General features: G+C 40.8%; 2 protein-coding genes across 3 annotated transcripts in view; both read left to right on the top strand.

Annotated features, from left to right (window-relative positions):
• The first annotated feature begins 185 nt into the window (after positions 1-185).
• myd88 (MYD88 innate immune signal transduction adaptor) lies at positions 186-3,730 on the top strand. Its single transcript, NM_001311322.1, is given in 5 exon segments — positions 186-609; positions 1,012-1,143; positions 1,994-2,171; positions 2,801-2,892; positions 3,000-3,730. Coding segments are annotated over 5 exon segments (867 nt in total). The 5' UTR covers positions 186-299; the 3' UTR covers positions 3,155-3,730.
• A 468-nt stretch (positions 3,731-4,198) lies between these two features.
• Positions 4,199-21,251, top strand: part of oxsr1b (oxidative stress responsive kinase 1b) — a 41,759-nt gene continuing 24,706 nt past the window's right edge. The window contains exons 1-3 of one of the 2 annotated variants that reach the window (XM_025910232.1): positions 4,199-4,609; positions 13,918-14,030; positions 19,834-19,942. In XM_025910232.1, coding sequence (XP_025766017.1) covers positions 4,540-4,609; positions 13,918-14,030; positions 19,834-19,942 — 292 coding nt within the window. In that variant the 5' untranslated portion in view covers positions 4,199-4,539. The remainder of the gene's footprint in view (positions 4,610-13,917; positions 14,031-19,833; positions 19,943-21,251) is intronic. The other variant, XM_005448875.4, reaches the window with a different exon arrangement.

Here is a 21,251-nt window from a genome sequence, read left to right as displayed (position 1 = left end):
GATAAGCTCGCTTCCCTTGTGGTCGCAGGAGTAATAGTAATAACAATAATGTCGGTGGTTTAAAAATAAAAAAAGAATCGCACTTTGGGTTGTTAGCTCCACTTGGTAAATAGCACATCTCCACCCCCCGTCTGTGACGCACTCCGGCGCAAAGACTTCACTTCCTCAGTCAGGTATGTTGTGCTGTAGACTTCCGAGGCAACACAGCATTTCAAATCACGTCTATCATTATAATGTTTAGTCTTTCTTACTTATAACTTACAAAAAACTCCGTTAACTTAACCGGAAACTTTTGGAACATGGCTTGCGCCGACTCGCAAGTTGACTTGGAGAAGATTCCTCTCGTTGCGCTAAACATGAGCGTGAGGAAAAAGCTGGGACTTTATCTGAACCCCAAGCACACGGTAGCAGCGGACTGGATGGCGCTCGCAGAGGCCATGGGCTTCAACTACCTGGAAATAAAGAACTACGAAGTGTCCAAAAACCCAACCTGCACGGTTCTGGAGGACTGGCAGGCTCGGACCACAGACACGTCAGTGGGGAAGTTGTTGTCAATGCTCTCGGAGCTGGACAGAGAAGACATCGTGGAGGATCTGCGACCACTGATAGGTGCGTTACTGCCATTCCACTTAAATCCACTTGTCTTTAATAAATAAACACCTCTCGTCGATTAGGATTGATTTTTGCATTGATTAGGACCAGTCATAACTTGTGCTTATTCATAACGCATGCTTGCTTTTGTACCCCATCTTGTCCCTGTCGCCTGCTTCAGGAAATTATTAACAATGAATTCCAGTGTTGCTTAAATAGACCTTACACTCGTGACTAAGAGAGTGTCTTTCGTAATATTTGCCCAAATGCGTAAGTGTAAGTGTAATAACTGAGTTTAAACACAGTTACATGTCCATCACACGGAGGCTGCTGCGTTTGTACCCACATTCCCAAAGCATCTCCCTGAACTCACTGGATGTTTGCGCTCATGTGTGCCGTTTTGCGCCGTTTGGTTCCCAGATGAGGATGTCCGGAAGTACTGTGCGAATCTTAAAAAGAAAGCTGAACCCCCCCTCCAAGTTCCTGAGGTCGACAGCTGTGTCCCTCGCACCCCTGAGAGGTCTGGGATCACTGTGGATGATGACCCTGAAGGTGAGCATTTGTATGAACTTACAATTTGCATACATATATGCACACATTATGTCGAAATATCTTTTAAAGCAACTCCCATTAGCATGAATAATATCGCTTCAAAGACACAGCGTAAATGACTCAGCACATGTCCTCTAATCACTGCTTATCTTGAGCATGGGTGCAGTATTACTGCCAGTGTCACTGAAAAGCTCTCTTTTAAAGGATTACCTTAATCTATATGTATATTTAAGCTTCATTCAGCATAGATGTAGGTAGTGGAGTAATAAGTAGTTCCAGTATAAATCTGATGCTTTATATTCTGCTACATTTGGCTGATATGGTTAAGTTCCGCAGCCCTATATGCATTAGTTTTAACTGACTGCAGCTTAACCAGCTACATCAGCGATCACTGTATTTGCATAATGATTTCCTTCACTTTGTAAATGTAGGCTTCCTTCTAAATTCACAATGCTTATTAATATCCACTTATTATGTGTTTTTTTCCTTATTAAACAGCACAGACTCATGGGAATCTGTTATATGTTCGAAACTTCGAGACTTTGTAACTGTTTGTTTGTTTGAGTGTTTTCTGTGGTGAACTATCACACGGGGAAAAAACCCCTCCTACTTGTCACTTGTCTCTTCATCTGACCATTTATCTGAAGCACTAATCGTGCACTGCTACACGGCCTCGCTGCTCCTTTTCCTCCGCAGCCTTGTGGTTTTCTTATTATTCTTATGTACTTTGCTCTAGGAGTTTTATGTTGTGTCAGTGATGTGAGATGTTTCTGATTAATGGCCCTCTGTGTGTGTGTGTGTTTGTGTGAAACTTTAACCATTGAGTTGAATCAAGATGTTTTGAATCCAGGGGTTCCTGAGATGTTTGATGCCTTCATCTGCTACTGCCAGAGCGACTTTACGTTCGTCCACGAAATGATCCGTGAGCTGGAGCAGACGGACTACAAGCTGAAACTGTGTGTGTTCGACAGAGACGTCCTCCCGGGCTCCTGCGTGTGGACCATCACTAGTGAACTCATCGAGAAGAGGTGGGACACTGACACATATACTAACCTGGTTTTTGTTTGGTCTTTTCAGTTTTTTTTGTTTTGTTCTAATTTTAACTTGAAAAATTGATTAAGCGAATAATGTTATGGGGCCGGGTGTGAGTCTGAAACTCCAAGTAGGTCATTATGGTACAAAAAAAGCACAAAAAAAGCAGTTTACATGATACTGATTTACTGTTTTGTTTTGTTTTGTTTTGTTTTTTGCAATTCAATTTTGCATTTGTTATTCAGATGCAACACGAATTCCAAGCACTTTGAGTGCTCAGAAGAGTAGAAAAGCGCTATATAAGAACCAGTCCATTTACCATTTACCAACAGGCGCAGCCATCAAGCATGCACTAGCGCAGGATGTGGTTCAGACCTGTCTGCCATTTGGTTTATAATCTGTGTATTCGTGCGTGTGTGTGTGTGGATGAAATGTAGATTTGGAAAGTTCAGAGATGGTTTAGAAAGCCAGACATAATTAACGTCAGTTTCATCTGAAATTCAGATATCGAAAGTCACTTGAAAGAAGAAATCCAATTCTCAGCCAGTCATGTTTCCTGAAATCTCTCTGTTTTCTTGCTCTCACAGTTTTTGCAACTAACTGTAATATGTGACCTTGCACGCAGGTGTAAACGGATGGTGGTGGTGATTTCTGATGAATATCTCGACAGCGATGCCTGTGACTTTCAGACCAAGTTTGCTCTCAGCCTTTGTCCTGGTAATGCTCACACACATATATAAATATTTTATATTAAACAACCCTGTGCTCGTTTTTCTGGCTTATGCATGCAGCTTAACCATTTATATTCTTTTTTTCTATTTCAGGAGCTCGAAGTAAACGCCTGATTCCAGTGATCTACAAGCCGATGACAAAGCCCTTCCCCAGCATTTTACGCTTCCTCACCATTTGTGACTACACCCGGCCTTGCACGCAGGCGTGGTTCTGGACTCGGCTTGCCAAAGCTCTGTCGCTGCCATAACTGTGGAGCAGGCGGTTAATCATATTTCAAAGTGCCTTTTTGTTATTCCATTAAAAGATTATGTTGGACAGTGGCCAAATGCAGCATTGGAGGAATCTCATGATTACACTGTATGTATATATTTTACTGCTTCAACTTGCACTTCCTTTGGAGACGACACAGATTCCTGCACACTGTCATTATGAAAGTGAGACTGCACAGTAGTATCCAACGCCAGCAAAGTTCTCAGTGCACAATCATTATCATATTATGAGATTTCCATTTCTGACAGGGGTTTTGTGTGGACCTATTTTGTATTTTATGTGTGTTGCATTGAGGAGAAGGGTACATTCTTTTGTCACTTCCTCTTATGAGCAAACTTGTTCATGAAATTGAAGCTTAAAGAGGAAGAACTGTTGTGGCTCTGATACTTTCACAAGTTCAGTTCTACTGACAGCTGACACCTGCCTTTCTGTGCAGCAATTCTGTTACTGTGGGATCTCTACTTTTGAGTTTGTGTTTTGAAAATGCTCTTTTTAGACCAATTAAAATAATGTTTTTTAAAATAAATGAATAAAGTTAACGTGGTGTATTATTCAAAGTCTTTCTTTCTTTTTTTAAAATAAAAAATTAATAATATGGAACTATAAAATTAAATATGCCTTTAGTTTCCCTGCATTTGTTGTGACTGTGCAAATCCTGTATGGCATAAAATAAACCACCAGAGGTCTCTAATGCGGTAAGGAATGCTATGGTTGCCTACGCTTTACAGTAAATGCGCGAACACCCAATCAGAAAGCAGCATACGTGGTTCTGTCCAATCAGAGGCAGGCTCTTCCTGGAGCAACACGCCTCCTTTCACAGACCGCTCGGTGAGAATGTTAATCCCTGACTTTACCCTGTCAGGTGTTTGAGCTGCCTAGCTTGTTGGTTTGATGTTTTCACACTGTACGCCATTCAAACTATACTATATGATGAATCGGTAGAAGCATAGTGTGCTAATTTTAGTGGAAAAGAAGTGGTTTCTATTGAGGTAATAAGTTGAACTTAAACCTGTAAGGGCACACTCTGGGGCGACGTCGCGTGGGGTCCGCCATTAAAAGTGTGGCGGAAGCACTCGGGTTGATTCGGCAGTTTTCCGAACCGCAGCGCTCAACGTCGATGTGTGCCACACTCAATATGTCCGCCAGGAAGGGCCACATTTTCTCAGTAGGAATGCGGTAGGCGGGGCTGCTAGGCTAGTGTCAAACTTTGGGAATGACAGGAGTGCTGCAGGATTTGCAAAGAAGGGGAAGTGTCGCTCTTGTTAGTCCTGTTTGGATTACTTTGACTAATTTTTACGCCCGCTTTTTGGATTCACCACCTTTCTACACACAGAGAGTCCTGCCCCAGCAGATCCCTCAGCCATGTCGGAGGACCTGAGCTCCCAACCCTGGTCCATCAACAAAGATGATTACGAGCTACACGAGGTGATTGGTATGTGATCCTTAGCCTGTTAGCTACATGTAAACCGTCAGTTTGAATTTCCCCGTGAGCTCTCTCTAAACGCAGGGGTTAGAACGATGAACGCAAGCTTGTACCATTCAGATGTTAACCGAACAGAAAGAAGGCATCCTCCTTCTCCTGAGCTGCGTTGAGTTCTTCGCCTTTGGTAAATTGGCTAATTCTAGCCGGGCGGTGTTGTGACCTGGGCAGTCAGAGGAATGCCTCCCCCGAGAGCGATGACCCCGTCCGCTGGGGCTATGCCGAAGTCGTAAACGAACGTTAATAACGTTATGGTCTACGTGCTGGAAAATAACTGCTTTCATTGAGCAGCTCTTCATGCATGTGAACAGCTAGCTTGATACTTCCATAAATGCACTCTAGCTAGAGGGCGTCGTATCTGTGGATAGCAATAGTATTAATTGTTTCACATTTAACCTGCAGAATTTATTTATTTCTTTTTTAATAGAAGTGACAAAGTTATTTTTTGGAGGGGGTGGGGCAACAAAAAAGCAACCCGTGTAAAGGCACTGTAGCTAGGCTAAAACTTAAACCCACTGTGTTATTATTCACTCCTATCTCATTTTTTAATACACTAAACACATGAGCTAAAAGTCCCCTTCCTCAAAAACTACATAAAATAATAATAATGATGACAGGGCAGAATTTGCTGGCTGCAGTCCTCAAAGTTGGGTCAATTCACTGCAAGAGCTTTTACTGAGGAACATTCAGTATTAGAGGGCTTCACAATACTAATCTCATGGCTAACATAATCAATAATCTTTTAATATTTGCTCTCGTTCCTCTGATACTATTCTGAAGTTTAAAAAAAAATTAATTCCTGGAGGCTTGTTTCACCTTTTTTCTTGCAGCATTAAGAGGATGACTTAATGAGGAGCTTTCACTTGTGTAGTTATGAAAAGTCCAGCCCCACAAATAGATGACCTGTCCTACCTTCGGGCTGGCTTTGTTTAAAAAGACTCAAAGGGAGAAGGTGAGGAGAAGAGTGTGAAGAATATAAGCAAAGTATTGTTCTCTCAGACTGGTTCGTTTGTGCCTCTGGTTCACTTTTGCCCTGGCAGTGCATGCTTCCTCTACAGGGAATCTGTATGTTTACAGAGGGTCAATTTTACAAGCCCTAAAGCACCCTTTTGTGTATTTTTAAAAGAGCTGAAATTAACTTTGACCCAGTTGTGCCCCCCCCCCCTTCGGTTTCTTGGAAAATTCGTGCCGGGTCACCACGCAAGATAACGCTCTGAAATTTGGCATGCCCACAGAGATAAAGCCCTTCTTGTACAGCAATCAGCTTTGCTGTGTTTTCCTATGAAGTGTTTTTAACACAAAATTGCTCACAAAAGTTTGAAACTAGTAAGACTGTTTCATTGTTGAACCGATTATTAACTTGGTCTCAGAAAGTGGTTGTACAATGAGCCTTAGTTTTGTCCCTTCAGATTATTTTCAGGTTGTGTCCCTTAAATCTGAACATGCTGGTTTACTTTGCATGTCATCGAGTTTAAGGAAATAACCATCCGTGTGAGGCTGCATCCTCGCGCTCACACTTTAAACAAGAATATTCCTGTTCCTCCTCAGCTTCAAAATTACAGTCCCCCCTCTCTCTTTCTCTTTTAAAAGTTGAAGTAAAGATCTAAGATGCTGCAATTTCCTCTCTTGAGACCAACCGTGAGAAGAGCTATTGGTTTCTTTTAAAAAAGCTAAATTTTCCTTTCTTTTCTCTAAGCTTGTATGTTCTTGGTTAGTCCACGATTACGCTCTTAAAGAGTTCTTATGTTCTTGGCACAAGTGGGAATCACATTGAAGTAAAGTCACACATTCAGTCTTGCCCTCGAGTTACATATATGTTTTCATGTCATTGTGAAAAAACTTGCTGAGTGTTTTCTTTATCATTTGTTTCATAAAATGTCAGGCAGGAAATACAGAAAAATCCTCTTGGCAGCAGCTTAAATCTTCAGGTTGCTTGTTTTGAGACAAAAGGAACCGGCTTGCTATTGCAATTACAATGTTGAAAATGGAAAATCACAGGCCTTTTTCTTTAAGAACCTCATCTCAGTTTCTTTTTATTTTAATAAAATAGACGCTGACTTCTTCGCTGCTGATGGACTTTGAATAGACAGACCAATTGGCTTGGCTTTTCTTTAGTTTGCAGCGCTTACCACTTCAACAGGTATTCATTAGTGGAGCTAAATTACTACTGCAGATAAGAGCAGGAGCAAGCCAGGCTCCCCTCTGAACCCGCCTCTAGTCCTCATCCTAGCAGAAAGTGTTGCGTAGATACTGTATAAATGGTCTCATTTCATGGAGATGCTGCACAGCTCTCTTGCTCGGCTGGGAGGCTCCTGCGTAGAGGATGGCTCTGTATACACAGCGTGCCCATCGGAGCTATTGTTTTCTGTAACTTCCCTGGGGAAAGAGGACTTGCTATTACATGGTTCACACCCACTCTCCCCTCTCTATTAAGCATTGGATCATACTGGACAGAGTCCATAGGAAAATAATACAGCTCTCTCTCCGATCGTGGATCATAATTTGGATCATTCATGTTGGCAAATCTAGACTGGAAACTTTCTGCTTCCAGTGTTTGTATCCACCAGCAACCATGTTTCCTCCCTAATACTTGCTCTGTCCCTTAGATGGCTTTAAAAAAACCTTCAGTAGATACCACAACAGCATCCAAACTCAGGCTAAGATTTCTGTAATTTAATGTCAATTTAAGGTTTAAGCTTTAGTTTTTAAAGTAGTTCAAGCTGGAAGATGAACATGGAAGAGGAATATGTACTAAAAGGCTGTAAGTGCTGGACCGGTGCAGTTTCTAGTCATGTGTGACATTTCTCGTTGTACCTTTGAATAACTTGTGGAATGTCAGCCAGGTATGCAGAAGAAATGGAATAAAAGACAACTGACGTCAGGCACTGAAATGGCCTGGTGAGAGCAGGAAAGACATGGTGAGAGAGCCGCTGTCATATTGCAGGCCACAGCTCAAGAGGGGAGACATTGACTCAGGCCTTATTTCGTGACATCATAAAGTATTCTTGCATACAAGCTGGTTTACTTTGTATGTCATCGAGTTTTAGGATGTATTGTATACAAGTGCTATTTTCCACTTGTATACAGACAACGCATAGGTACAGGTGAGAATAAGAAACCACAAAAACATCATCCATCTGGAAAACATCTTAAATTGACTTTTTCCACTTTCATGGACAGAATAACATAATTTTATGTTTAAAAATTGCTTTTAATACTTGGATGAAAATCATTTGCAGTCAATCACTGCCCAAAGGCTAAAACCTATGGACGTCATCCAGTGCTGCGTTTCCTCAGTTGCTGCTTGTTTTTTGGTCTTTCCACATTCAGTTTTATATTTAACAATTGAGCAGAGCAGCTCTGTTGGGTTGAAATCGGGCGACTGACTTGCTCGTACGCGTTTCTTTACCCTGAGAAACTCTTGGGTCGCTTTTGCACCGTGAAGTGCTTTCTGATCGGGTTTGCAGCATTTGAGCTGAGAATGTAGCCCTGTATGCTTCGCAGTTCATCCTGCTGCTTCTGTCAGCAGTCACATCATCAATAAACACTACCGACCCGTTCCACTGCCAGCCATACGTGCCTGAGCCATAACATTGCCTCCATTATGTTTGACAGATGATGTGGTATACTTCAGATCATGAGCTGTTTCTCTACTTCTTGATACTTTTCCCTTCCAGTTATATTGTTCACCTTGGTTTCATCTGTCCAAAGATTAGATATGACTTTTTTAAGGACTGTGCAGACTCTTTAAGATGTTTCCTGGCAAAGTCTAATCTGCCCTTGACTGTAACCTGTGCTTTGTACCTTGTTGTTTAACATTCTGTATTTACATTCCATCACTTGAATTTAGACCTTGACAATGTTACTCCTACTTCCTTGAGCATGTTCTTGACTTTCTTGGAAGTTATGAAGTTATTTTTCTTAACCATGGAAATAATTCTGTCATCAAGCACTTTAGTTGTCTTCTGTGGTCTTTCAAGCCTTGGCCAAAGGTTTTGCTGTCTGATAAGTTTATTATGGTTTTTCAGTCTAATGACTGGCCTCCTTCACTTGCATTGACATCTCTTTGGGCTTCATATTTAAAATTGGAGTGAAAGGCTATTGGATAAAAACTCAACACTTTGCATCCACTTCAGATATTAAGGAAATGGGCCTCAGTTAATCATGAAACTAGCTCTGCCTCTGAAAATGGTGGACTGTATATAAAAATGGGTTTAATCCCTAAACAGTTATAACAAAACATTTGTAAAAACCCCTTGAATTAAAGCTGAAGGTCTGCTCTTCAATTGGCCATTGTTTGTTTAGTGGCAAAACTACAAAAATTCTGAACCCAACTGTATGTTGGCTCTCATTAAGCTCTCATTACAGTATTTAGGCTCAAGTGGTAAATGCTGTTGCCAAAAAAATCTATAAACTTTGATGTGTCATTCACAAATAAGCAGGTTACAGTATAATGCTGCCATGCCAAACTCAACTTGTTTTGAGGAAACATGCTTACTGAAAACACTTTCTTCTTCTTCTTCTTTTTTTTTTTCCTCCAAAGATCAGGATTGTTTTGTCAATGCTTCTCTTACACAAGTTGTTTTCATGCTGTATGCAACTGTGCTTGCTGTCTGGAGGCAAACGGGTTGTTGCACATACAGTGTTTTAAAACTAAATGTGATGAATGATCATAAACTTCCCTCTGATGGTAATTAAGACTCAGACAGCTTCAGACAGTAAATGGACCCTTTGGTATATGCAAAATCTTTAGGGATGCTTCCTCTTGACTCAGCGCTTGGGTAATTATAGATCTTAATTACTGGAAACCAGGAAGAAGAATCCCCACTCTAACTGCGTTCATACAGTCATTTCTTTAGATGTTTTGGCTACAGTTCAGACAAAAAGATAAAAACAACACCTGAAGATCTTTATTTCTATTAATATTTTTCTTTAAGCGGTTTGCAGGAACAGCTATGTTAAAATATTAATGACACCATGAAGAGTGCAACGTAAAAACAAAGTCACACACAGAAATAAACAAGGTAGCGTAACGGCATGTCAACATGTCACATTTTCAGCTGCCGGCTGGATCATCTTCATTTGATTTCGCCTAATGAAGTAACTTAATATATGAATTTAATTTTGCCATCTACTTCCCCAACAAGCAAAATGCTGCTGCTGTTGTTGTTGTTGTTATGCTGCTGGAAATAGAAAAAAAAATCTGAGCCAGAACTTTTGAAGTATTTGTTTTCATTTATGTGGGTTGACAGTAAATAAAGTTGACTCATTTATTTATTAATTAATGCACAAAAAAGGGGGGGAAACAGAAGAAGAAGAAAAACTACTGCTTTATATGCAGCCTTTGTATCTGTGCCAGACTGCTTAGTAGATTAGATGCTTCAAAGCCCTGGCACTACTGCAGTGCTTGCCTTTTGTGAGCATGGCTCTTTTGTGTGCTCTCTCTCATTCGGGGAGAAAGGTTGGTGATGATGTGTTGTCTGTAAGAATGACGGTGATGTGACTGAGGCTTATTTTGTAAGATCAGGATTTTTTTTATTTTTTTTGTGACTTGGCTGTATTCAGTGAGTCATAATAAGGTCAGACTTCTTCTCAAACCGTTATTGGCTTGCTGGCTTTTACGTAATGAGATATTCTGCATTTCCCTCTGTGTGCATCATAGTATATTTACTTAATTTATGGCTTTTTTTAGAAACTAAAAGATGTGGTGGTTAAAAATTCTTTAAATGAACACGAAGCAGACACACGCTTGCTCTGTGAAACTTTGTGCTAAGGTGGGGGAGTTGCAAATAGCAGCTGATAAATTGGACTACATGTCCTGGTGGCTCTTGGTACCCTTTGACCGCGCCTGCTGTTTACCCAACAGCCTTCCCCTTTTCCATGCTCTCCACACACATGCTCTCCAGCCTGTCCAGCCACCCCTGACGACTCACTGTTTGTTTGTGTGGAGGAATTTACACTCCACTGTGTACAGGGAAACTGTCTCTCTGTGGTTCTGCCAGGGGCTGAACTCCCATCACTGGCCAGCCTCCAGAGGTTTGTTTGGTATTGGTGCAGGGAGTGGAGGGGTCGGGAGGGGCTGGAGGATACATTTACAGCACTGTTCAGCCACCCCTCCAGCATTTAGCAACGGTGGAGTGATCCATGATTACTTGGATGGTGCAGAGTTGTGCAAGGACAACCGCACATTATGAAGAGGTTACAGTCAATAGATTGCACCAACCCTGTAGGAAGTAGGATTTCATATTTTGTGTATTCAAGATCAGTGAGCACTGCTGTAGAGGGATGGAGGGGTGGCAGCGAAAGAGGTGGGGGGAGGACAACCACTTTTACTCAGCAATATTTCCTCTGTGCCACTGTTGTTTAAAATACAGAGAAATACAAACTTTCTAATGTTTGCAGGTAACAGATTAACATTTGATGGGAAAATTTCATTGGAGTTGCAATAATTTAAGTAGTCATCAGCTGGAATTACTTTTTGTTTTTTGTTTTTTTTGGTCCTTTTCAGTCACCACATCCTTTGCTCCACCTTGCGTTGTTGGTTTGGAGGCAGATACATTAATTACAACAGAAACTTGTACGGGATAAATTGGCATACACAGATTTTGCCATTTTATCCTGTACAGAGCTTGAAAATACGCAGATATCTTGAACAAAAACAGCTGGATTATGTTAACTTCATGTCTGTCATGTCATTAGGGAGAGCATTAGTTTTTAATTAGAAAAGAGTTGGGTTTTTTCTGTAATATGGCCCATTTTTAAACCTCTATAAACCACAGTCTCAATGAAAACTCCAAACAATGAGGACTTTGTTAATATTTGGGCATAGCTTAATATGAGGGCACTAGAGGTTAGAAAAAGCATACTGGGGGAGTGGGCCAACTCGCCACTAACTCCTTCACTTACCAAAGCCTGTTGCAAGAGGAGAATGTGCTACTTGCATTGGCAGGCGTCACTTATACACCAGAGAACTTGTGGAAACAACCTTGTTTGTGCGTGCTTGGTGCTAAATGAGAGCAATGAGGGGGCAGTGAAATTACTGCGCACTATACAGGGGAACATTTCCATGCTTTTAGTCCTAAAGTATCATGTTATTCAAGATAATGATCACCCACTTGTGTTTAATTTGCCATAAACTTTAATCAGATTGCAGTCTACATTTTTGTTTTATTGCGCATCAGCATAGTAGTAAGCTAAACAGATTTAAGGGTCTAACGTATGCATTACACTGAAAATGTTGTGTATTGCCAGCTAGAGTTTCTGTTCTGTAAGCCCTGGGTTTTCACTTCAGTAATAGAGCAATGTTTTAAAAAAAAAAAAAAAAAGAGAGGGAGAGGAAAAAAGGGACTTGTCAGGGATGAAGCTCTTAAGGATATGTAAGGTCAAGCAGAGTCACTGGCTCCGATCAAGCCTGCTTCATGAGGGAGGATCTGCAAGAGCGGATTCATAATTGATGAAAAAACAGTTAAGCCGTACCAAAGAGAATTTGGATGACATGTCGGAGTATAACACTGTTTAACCTTCTTGAACTCTGAAGGAATTTGAGTTAACAGATAAAAGTTATGTTTATTATCCTGCAGTAGCCGTGAATTTTGGATGTGCTGTGCAAAAGGTTTGAGTCACCGTTCTGTTTCTTTTTATTTTGCTTCCAAGGAACAGACTTTCTTGTAGTTTTTAAAGTGGTCTTCAGCAGTAGTTCATTTTCAGTCCAGTCTTTATATCTTTATACCTTATCATTTATTTATTTATTGTTTTTATATAAAGGTAATTGATACTCTACTGTGAGTAATTTAACCATTAAAAAGTCTCCTAACTCAAAGGATTAACCGGTGTTTATATGTAACGGACAACTTCACCGAGAACCAATTTAAACTGTATCTTTAAGCGCTTTGTTACTAGCAGCCTGTCACAAAAACGGCCTATTTCTTTAGTTAATCTATGAAAAAATGCCAAAGATAACAGTTTGACAAGCATAAAACGGCATTAAAAGCCTCATCAGAAATGGTCTCAGTGGATGGGTGGATGTCAAGAAGCCATTATTAAGGAAATGTAATGGAGAAAAGGCTGAGGTCTGCCAAATTACATAAGAACTGGACTGAAAATCCGAGGCAGCAAGTCTAATGGAGTGATGGAGCCAAACTTTTGGTTCGTCCTCAGGCGGTGTCATGGTTTGAGGCTGCAGTTCATTCAGTTGTGTTGAGAATCATGTCACAACTGTTGAAATTATGAACACACACACAAACAAGTAGTATCAGATTTTGAGCCACCATGGAGTACCATCTGGAAAGCATCTGATTGGCTTAATTTTTCAGCATGACAATGATACCGCACCTCCATTGCAGTGGATTGTCCTCCCCAGAGCTCAGACCTAAACATTATTGAAGCAGTGTGGGATCATCTTGACAGAGAACAGAACAAAAGACAGCCAACATTAAACGAAGAGCCTGAAAAACTTCCTGAAGACTACCTAAAGATTTGCCTATTTAGAGTTCAGACTGTGTTGAAAAATAAAAGTCGTGACACCAAATATTGACTTTTAAGCTTATTTGAGTTGTATTAAACTCTGTTTTTGCCTTATATACGGTATCTTAGTTTATGATTGCACCCATTTCAGATTTTCCTTTGGGACGGTACTGGATATCGTATGGACCTTTCCCCTAACATCTGAAGGGTGTGCAGTCAGCCCCAAAATGAGAATAAAACAGTCAGTGCACTGTATGATTCAAAGTTGAGTTGTACCATGTAGTTTAGATGATCAGTAGTTCAACCCTCACCTATGACTGTCAACTTTATACAATGACAATGGCAATTTTATTTATATAGGATATTTCATTACATATGATCTCTGTGTTTAACACAGAAGATAAAGACAAAAAACTGTGTATGACAGTGCATTGAGGAAGCGATGACAGCAAAACAAAAACAAATCAATCACAAAAACAATGAAATCCCAAATAAAAGTTACTATAGGACAGTTTCCTCCACTGAGTGGCTTGAATCACCTTTAGAGTCAGGGTAAAGAGTTCAGACATCTGGAGGGAGCTTAAAATAAAAAGGAGATACTGATGTGTATCAAACGGTGATTAGAATTTCTCTTTGATGTCTTCTGTTGGAAGTTTTCAGGGCACATATAAGTTTTGGAAAACACCACCCTCCGTCGGGAGAGGCTGGAAAAACATTGCCGGGGAAATGAATTATGACCCACCTTTGAAAGAATGAAGGATCAAGGTGTTAATAACTCGTTTTCTTGTGCGTTTCAGGGAGTGGGGCCACAGCTGTGGTTCAAGCAGCCTACTGTATACCACGCAAGGAGAAGGTGGCCATTAAACGCATCAACCTGGAGAAGTGCCAGACCAGCATGGACGAACTCCTGGTAAGACCCATGACACTGCTAATTAAATGCATATCAGACTGAACATTTTTGTGACCTTGTTACCTTTTATGTGCGATCAAAGGCCAGCTACTCCCTTACAGCACAAGATTTCATTTAGGGCTTTGTCTCTGTGATCTGTACATGTGGATGGAGTTAGTTCCACCTCTGCTTTTCATTACTCGTTTTCTCCGAGCCCTCCTCCAATCATCCCTGTCACTTCAAACACTATTCTGATTGTTCTCTGAAGAAGGACTCCACTTATACTGCCAGGAAACTATTAGACCACCACGGGACATCTTCCTCAGGGCTGTATTGGAGCCTTCAATACAATCTTTTGCTGCCGCTCAGAACATCATTTGCTTTGACTTGTGGTTTACATTTTAACAGGAAAGGTAGAGGGATTAATGAAGTTCCTCTGCAGAGAGGGGGGAGGAAAAAAAATCGGATTCTTGCTCGTGGCTCCTGTTCTGGCTTTGTTGATGAAAAGAAGTTTCTCACGCAGCTTATGTATTCGTCTTCTTTTTACCTTTGTTTCCCCCTTCATAACAGGAAGATGGTTTGCTGACAGTTCTCCTATTTCAAAGCAGGCCTTTTTTAATAGCACACTACTTGGCTTGGACACAATCTAGGCCAAACTGTGTATTAACTGTCAGTAATGTTTTTCCAGAGCACGCACACACACTCCAGATTTCAGGTCTTTGCAGGTGATAAATGAGCTGATGTACAGACCAGAATCATCTTTTTAAGTCCGCTCTGCTACTCATCCAAGACTCTGTGGGGGGGGGAAAAAACAACAAAAAAAAACCTGTGGGAAATGAATATTGTGTAAACCTATATGTGTGCATGGAAGATCACAATAAGCAATTGCTGTTAGCTCACTTGCAATACAACCTGAAAAGGATCCTATCCCCCTGCCACCCCTCGAAATTCTGGAGGATGAATCAGGGGAGTGTTGCTCCTGGATTCTCGGAGCAGGCAGTCACATGGAATACAGCAAGATCGGATTTCCTGCCTACAGTTTCTCCCCTAGCTCCACATCCAGCTGGGTGCCCGGTTAAAGGATTTACTCTCTGAAAGAGCAGCTTTAAATTAGGATGCAACAAGCGTTTGAAATTCTTCCTTTACACTGTAGATGTAGAAGGCCCTGAAGTTTAATGGACAGGTACTTCTGAACAACTTGCATTGGATCAGTTTGTTAGGAAGCGTATTTACAATCTGTGCTGTGCAGTTGAAATATCCTCTTGCGATTTTACAGTTGTTACTGCTTTTAAAGAGATGAACGTCTTCCTGTTGAGGTAGTAGCTGATTTTATGCTGCGTGGATGAGTTTTGAGCTTTAAAAGATGTTTAAACTCCGCTTTGCTCATTACGACCTGTGATCGATATTGTAGAGGTGTTAAAAAAAATATAAATTCCAAAAATGAAAAATTGGTATTTCTGACAACAAGCAGTCTGAATTGAACCATTTCTGAGAACTAGATGACAAAGACTGATTTTTGGTATATTTTGCCTTAGATTTACAGTAGTTTTGTGTGCTTGTGTGTGCACGCTGTAGTGACATTGAGTCACAGTGAATGTGCGCGTGTGTGAGGTCCAGAGTCGCTGATAATGACGTAAACATTGCTTCTATAGTGGCCTCTCTGTGTGTCTCCATCAGTGTGTTTCTGTGGCACCAGTTTCTGAGCCACCACTGTATTCAGTTGGGGACAATAGCTCATTTATTTTTTGCTCAGTTTCAAGGCCATCGGATACTGCAGATACTGAATAGATCATTCCTTATATAGAGAAAATACAAGTGGCGTGAAGTGGTAGTCTGTTTCCTGGAAAGTGTAAACTTATTTTCAAGGCACAAGCTGGTGATCAGCCTGGCGTCATTGCAAAGTTTTAGACCCATCACAAGATGGAGAGACGAGGTCGGTGTCACTTCCTTTCATGTTGCATCACTTGTGTCACAAGGACATTTTAAAGACCATCTTTGCTTCCCCATTTTACCCACTCGTGGTTTAGAAAAATGATGTTGAGCAAGCACTGCTATTATTGCTATCAGACTATATAAACAATATAATTTCAGTTACGGAGAGCAGCAGTTTTATTCTTCCATCAAAGGAAAATCACCACTATTGAAATTAAACTGTTTTAACCAAGTTGGGCTTAATTTAATTAAGAATCAAATACATTTTTGTTTAACAAATATCAGGAAAGTGTGCAGGCTGGCACTCACTGGCCACTTTAAAAGATCTCTGTTCAACTGCACGTTAATGCAAATATTTAATCAGCCACTCAGAGCAGTGCAACTCTGCTTTGACCTGATAGGAAGGCGGCAGCTTGAATAACCACTTGTTGCAACCAAGGTATGCAGAAGAGCATCTCTGAACACAACACATGGCAAACCTTGAAAATGGGCTGTAGCAGCAGAAGAAAGCGAGTAAATCCCACCATAGTGCCACACTACCAGGTTAATGTTTGTACCAAAATAATCATGTAATAAAAAAACAGAGTGACTAAGTGTGTTTTGGTGTCATTTACAAGCATGCAGCTTCTGTCCTTTGCTGTCTCTCTGGATGTTTCATACACACACATATACACAAAGCACTATTTATTTTTTCCCCACCCACATTTTACCAAGACACGCCCCTGTGCTGCCCAAGCTCTGACCCTGAGCTTTTTGCTTAACTGTAATCGTTTAAGCATAACACTACCCAACCCGTGAACAGTAGCCAATCAAACAACGACAGTAATGATGACAGTTTTTGCAGTGGCACCAGGATTCTGTCAGTAGCATTAAAACAGGAAGTGAGGGGTCTCTGAGGAGATGAGTCATTTATTACATATAAGCTAATGTGCATATTCCTGCAGCTTATGAATATCACACAGATGGTCATTAATGTAGTTGATTCAACATTTTGTCCTGTTAATGATACCAAAGGTGCTTCTTCTAATTTCTTCAATGGCTTAGATATTAAATCCTAATTGTAATCGGGTCCAGGTGAACTTATTTGTTGTGCAGAGGTGTGTCAGCTGTGTGTTTTGCAGGAAAGATGCACTGAATGAAACGGCTTTATGCGCTGGCATGAAGTCATCGTAACACCCATAGTCAAACAAAGGATAGGGGAAAGACTGGTTGGAGGAAGTAGTTTTGCAATTTTTATGATTTCAGCTTCAATAATCGGTCAACAGAAAGCATATAGAACGTGGATGACAATGAGGTCTAATAAAAAAAAAAATGTCTGACAACAGTTAATGGTTAGCACAGTGACTACATTGCTCAATTTAGGTTTAATGTTTTGACAAACTTCCTTTTATTAAGAGGATTGAAGAAGTATTTCACCTGTTGCATAAAGTACAAAGTCAATGACATTGTAGTTTATGCGGGCAAAGTATTTGGAAGATACTTGAACTACTTTTAAGACAAAACACAACGAGTGAGATTCAAGTATTGAAGGTTGCACAGTTAAAAATATAAAAAATGTGTTTTGAGTCATGAGAACATTTCCAGGATCATTGCTGCAGAATGGGTTTACAGCCACCTAATCCTCACAACAAAGAGTCTCCCTTTCTCACATTGTCTGCTGGAAAAGATGAGAACTGCCAACTGCCCGAGGACCATATACCCCCTGTTATCCCATTGTTTTTCTCTGCTGGGGTTACCCTGCCTGGTCCACAGAGCAAAGAGGGAGGGCGAGGCTGTCTCCACTCAAACCAGTTGGTGGCAGCCAACTGGTTGTGTTATACTGATGGGGAAGACGACTCGCATTGCTCACTTTCACTGACAGACTTGAATTTATTCAGCTGCTTGATGATCAAATATAACTTAGTTTAGAAGCCAAGTGTGGGTATGTGGGCTCACCTGTTGGTTAGTAAACTCAGAACATCCGTGAGGTTTCTCAGTGTCTTTTTTTTCCTAGTTTATTTATTTATTTTCTGGGACACTTGGGTACTACTGTGTGCATTTAAACATGTCTATAATTTTTGTGGTCCAGTCACTTTCATGCACGCCTGTAGACACCCTTGTTATTATGTCACTTCACCTTCTTAACCCTCTTTTTGTCAAATGACTTCTAAGGACATCATGCCATCGCTCACCAACCCCAGCAATTCTTAGGCACTAACTGAAGGACCCAGAGTCAATAGTGATGACTCTGCAGCAGACGCTCGCTGCTGCTAATGCACATTGTGTAGCTAAGCATTTATGCTGATTGAATATCTGACTTTGATTGCTTACTCTTTGGCCCGCAGGCATCTATTGATTGATACCTTAGCTTGAGTGTTAAGGTTTCTCCTTTAAGCACCTTACAAGGTGGGGGTGGGGGTGGGGGGGGAAGTCATCCTAATACTTGGGGAAATGTAATTTGTGATAAAACCCCAAATCATCTTAAAACGTTGTTTGCACCTTTTGTATCAACAGTATATTTATACTAAATAATGTTTATACTATAATATGTTCAGATGAAATGTTGTCTATTCTGAATCTGAATCAAAATTATTAGCCAATCACCTTTAAAATTTTAATGTTGTCAAACTTTTCCCATGGTTTTTTTTTGTTTGTTTGTTTGTTTTTTTCTTCAACACAGCAATTCAGCGTTCTGCAGAAAGCATACATTATTTCTGTTTGCACACAACAACAGAATTATTTAAACAAAAATGAACTAAAATTAGCAGATGAGTTTTATCAGCCATCTGGAAAAACTGACCTTATTATTAAGCTGTGTCACAAACCTCTGCTTTAATGATGGGCTTTAACTTTGTAACGCTCAAAGATTATAATAGCAAAGGTTTGAGCTGTCGCTTGATAAACCAACCTAATTAAAACTATGATATAATATAAAATGCTTAAATTTTCTTTTTATTTGGTTTTTGGACACACAAACCAAACTTTTTGTAATTTGTATGATTTACTCAACACTCATAACATGGTTGAAGGGTGTTTCTCTTGTCGTTACTGTTTAAATGTTTCCTTTATCAGCTGTTGTGAAAGCCGATATCAACAGATGAACAAATGGCAGCTGATAATTTTGGCACTATTTAACTTAAAACTAAAAGTTTTACTGTTTTTTTTGTATGCATTTGTGCTTTAGACTGCTAGGATTTTACAGGTGGTCGGTGGTCTTATCCTGACACTCTTCTGCTTGAGTGGTTAATAAGAAATAAGTTATGGTGGCTCTGCAGCTACAGGTTCATTCACTTGCCGAGCTTTCAAAACCTGTGTGAATCAGTGGTTCCACCCCTGAAGTCGGCCAGATTTTATTCCTCTGAGGAAGCTTGTCTGTCCTCGAATGAATTTGGGACTGGTGCTGAAGTGATGGATTAGACCTCTGTGCCAGCATTACCTCAGCTCCCTTCTTTACTCACACAGACACACACACAGCTTTAAAGCTGTATAAAAGGCTGAGTACAGACTGCGTTGTTTTTTTGTTTTTAATCTTTGCAGAGATTTGCATTACACTGACTGTGTCTCTTGTGAATACTGACGTCATTAAAATTTTAAGGATCACGCTAAATTGAAAGAATAGCAGCAGCATCAATGCATTTGTGACTGTTCAGTTTGTTGCCTCCAAGCTTTTCTCATCCTTTTTGGATGAAGTGAAATTATTATATTTAGCTATTAGGCTCTATTTGTTTTGTTCTTTTAGATGAAATCATAAGTAAGATGTATTGAGTCTTTTGATAGCTCATCTTAGAGCCGACAACTCTGTTAAGAGCTCTAAAAATGTTTTTCTTGCTCTTCAAGCCATTTTAATGAAATGATGATGTTACTGTGTGTTAGCAGATTTAACATGTATTTCATTTTTTTTTTCCTTTAACAGAAAGAGATTCAGGCCATGAGTCAGTGCCACCACCCCAACATTGTGTCTTACTACACCTCCTTTGTGGTAAAGGATGAGCTGTGGCTGGTTATGAAGCTGCTCAGCGGCGGTAAGTGATGCTTTTTTTTTTTTCCCCTCCCCTTTATTTATAATCTGTCAACACCTATCAATTTAAATATTTGGATTCCCCTCGGGCAATTATATGTAATCTTGTTCTAGAAAGAAATTACTGTCTGAGAGGAAGATGCAAAGGATCCATTTGTTTGTCCTGCCCCCTTAAGTCATGTTATCGGGGTCCACAATTCTTTGGCAAGAGTGTGAGTGTTAGGAAAGCTGGGCTTCTTGCTGTCGGTGATGTTAACTGTGATTGTGGGGAATGTGACAACACTGATCCTCATTGTGTCCCCTGTGAGCTGCATTTCTTTCCGGGCTTTAACTCGGTACAGTGCCGGAGCTAATGACAGGGCAGAGGTAATAACAACCCACAGGCTGGCGTCACGGCATCCATGTGGCAGTGCTGCAATTAACTAGTGAGAGGAGCGTGAAGAGGAGGCCACCATGGAAGAAGAAAATCTCAGAATACAACAGTTACATCTGGAACTGATTGTATTGTTCAGGTTTAATTTCATCAGCAACATGTATTTGCGCTTCTCCATCAGGGCTGTGAGGTAATAGAGATTTTACCTTGGACCTTGCAGAGACAGAAAAGGCATCCAGATAAATGTGTTCTCTGCCAAACTTTTGTCATCTATGAGAGTAATGAGAGTGATGGTGATTTGTTTGATGCAAAGACCACTCATCTGCCTCTTCAACCTGCTTTCCATCTCAAACACTTAGCTGTTCAAGCACAAATGTACACAAACACCAACATACTAAACATTTACACTCCCTTGGTACTCCAGTCCTCCTGTGTAAACAGCGTCCCACTGTAACGGATAGTGCCCAGGTGGCGTGCTTGGCGCACTCAGATACTCGATTCAGGAGTCCCTTGGCAGCCGTCTTGCAGCTGTGCCCAGGGCGCTGTGCCCGCCAAGCGACGCTTAAGGAAACGGCCAGCTTCACAGCAGGAGCAGACACCACTCAAGATGGGCTCTCTCGTTCCCCTTATCCCAGTTTAACAGAAGGCCTTGATGTTGAGTTTTATTGTGCAGAGTAATTAAATGATGGCCATGGCGACGTCTGCCATGGAGACGGACCTGAAATGAGGTCGAGTTTATAGACCATCACTCCACAGGCAGAGCATACCAGCCCAGAGGAAGGCCAGCTTCTGTCTGCAGCTGCTGTGGCTTGATGGAGCGTAAGAAACCCTCCACCCTACAGCTGCACCCTGACTTGTTTCTTATGCTTCTGGAAGACTGATGACAGCTCAACAATTGGTCAGATAAACACTGGACATGTTTTGGATATTTTTTTTAAAG

This window comes from Oreochromis niloticus, linkage group LG9 (assembly GCF_001858045.2).
Source record: "Oreochromis niloticus isolate F11D_XX linkage group LG9, O_niloticus_UMD_NMBU, whole genome shotgun sequence".
Lineage (NCBI taxonomy): Eukaryota > Metazoa > Chordata > Actinopteri > Cichliformes > Cichlidae > Oreochromis > Oreochromis niloticus.
The sequence above is the reverse complement of the archived record's forward strand: the minus strand, read 5'-3'. Positions and strand labels throughout refer to the sequence as shown.